General features: G+C 41.9%; 1 protein-coding gene across 1 annotated transcript in view; it reads left to right on the forward strand.

Moving 5' to 3' along the window:
* The window catches only part of LOC107655334 (alpha-2-macroglobulin-like), an 11,955-nt gene extending 11,524 nt beyond the window's left edge, over positions 1 to 431 (forward strand). Inside the window, exons 32-34 of the mRNA XM_016442795.1 lie at positions 1 to 54; positions 141 to 246; positions 330 to 431. The exon at positions 1 to 54 is cut by the window's left edge and continues 6 nt beyond it. Coding sequence (XP_016298281.1) covers positions 1 to 54; positions 141 to 246; positions 330 to 376 — 207 coding nt within the window. The 3' untranslated portion in view covers positions 377 to 431. The remainder of the gene's footprint in view (positions 55 to 140; positions 247 to 329) is intronic.
* The last annotated feature ends 233 nt before the right edge of the window (positions 432 to 664 follow it).

Consider the following 664-nt stretch of genomic DNA (forward strand, 5'->3'; position numbering starts at 1 on the left):
CTAGTGGAGCGGGTTGATGCTGGAGATGATCATGTCCTAGTGTATCTGAAAGAGGTGAGACTGTACACTGGGTATAATCTCTAGCTGCCATATTCTTGTGTGCTGTGTGTGTACTGCTGTTCCTCCATTCTGTCTTGCAGGTTCCCAAAGGCGTCCCCATGACTTATAGTCTGCTGCTGAAACCGATTCTTACAGTGAAAAATCTCAAGCCAGCGGTCATCAGTGTTTATGACTACTATGAGCCAAGTATGCTTTTATCCTGATCATGCTTTGCTCTGGCTGAATTCCCCCTTGAACACACTCCAGCTCATTTTCTGTTCCTCTTTCAGGTAATGCTTTTGAGACCACCTACATGTCTCCGTGTCCCAGTCCATGATTTCAGTACTGGTTACAGGATACATGACTTAAATAAAACCGCTTTTATTCAATCAGTCCTTCTGTTACCTCTTTTTGTTCCTCGTCTGACAAGTGTTTAAGCAGAATTCCAAACATTTGATATTTGAGTTTCGATTTGTTGTGTGACTTGAGATCCTTATAAGAAACCCACTCAAGGTGCCTGTTCTTAACCTTTGAGTTTTTTTTTTGACGCTTTGAAAGCAGGACTCCAAACTGAGCCTACATGCTCTTGTGTTGTAGTAATTTAGAGTGGTTATTGCCAAAAATT

Source organism: Sinocyclocheilus anshuiensis, unplaced genomic scaffold (genome assembly GCF_001515605.1).
Source record: "Sinocyclocheilus anshuiensis isolate Anshui unplaced genomic scaffold, SAMN03320099.WGS_v1.1 scaffold3418, whole genome shotgun sequence".
In the NCBI taxonomy this organism is placed as follows: Eukaryota; Metazoa; Chordata; class Actinopteri; order Cypriniformes; family Cyprinidae; genus Sinocyclocheilus; species Sinocyclocheilus anshuiensis.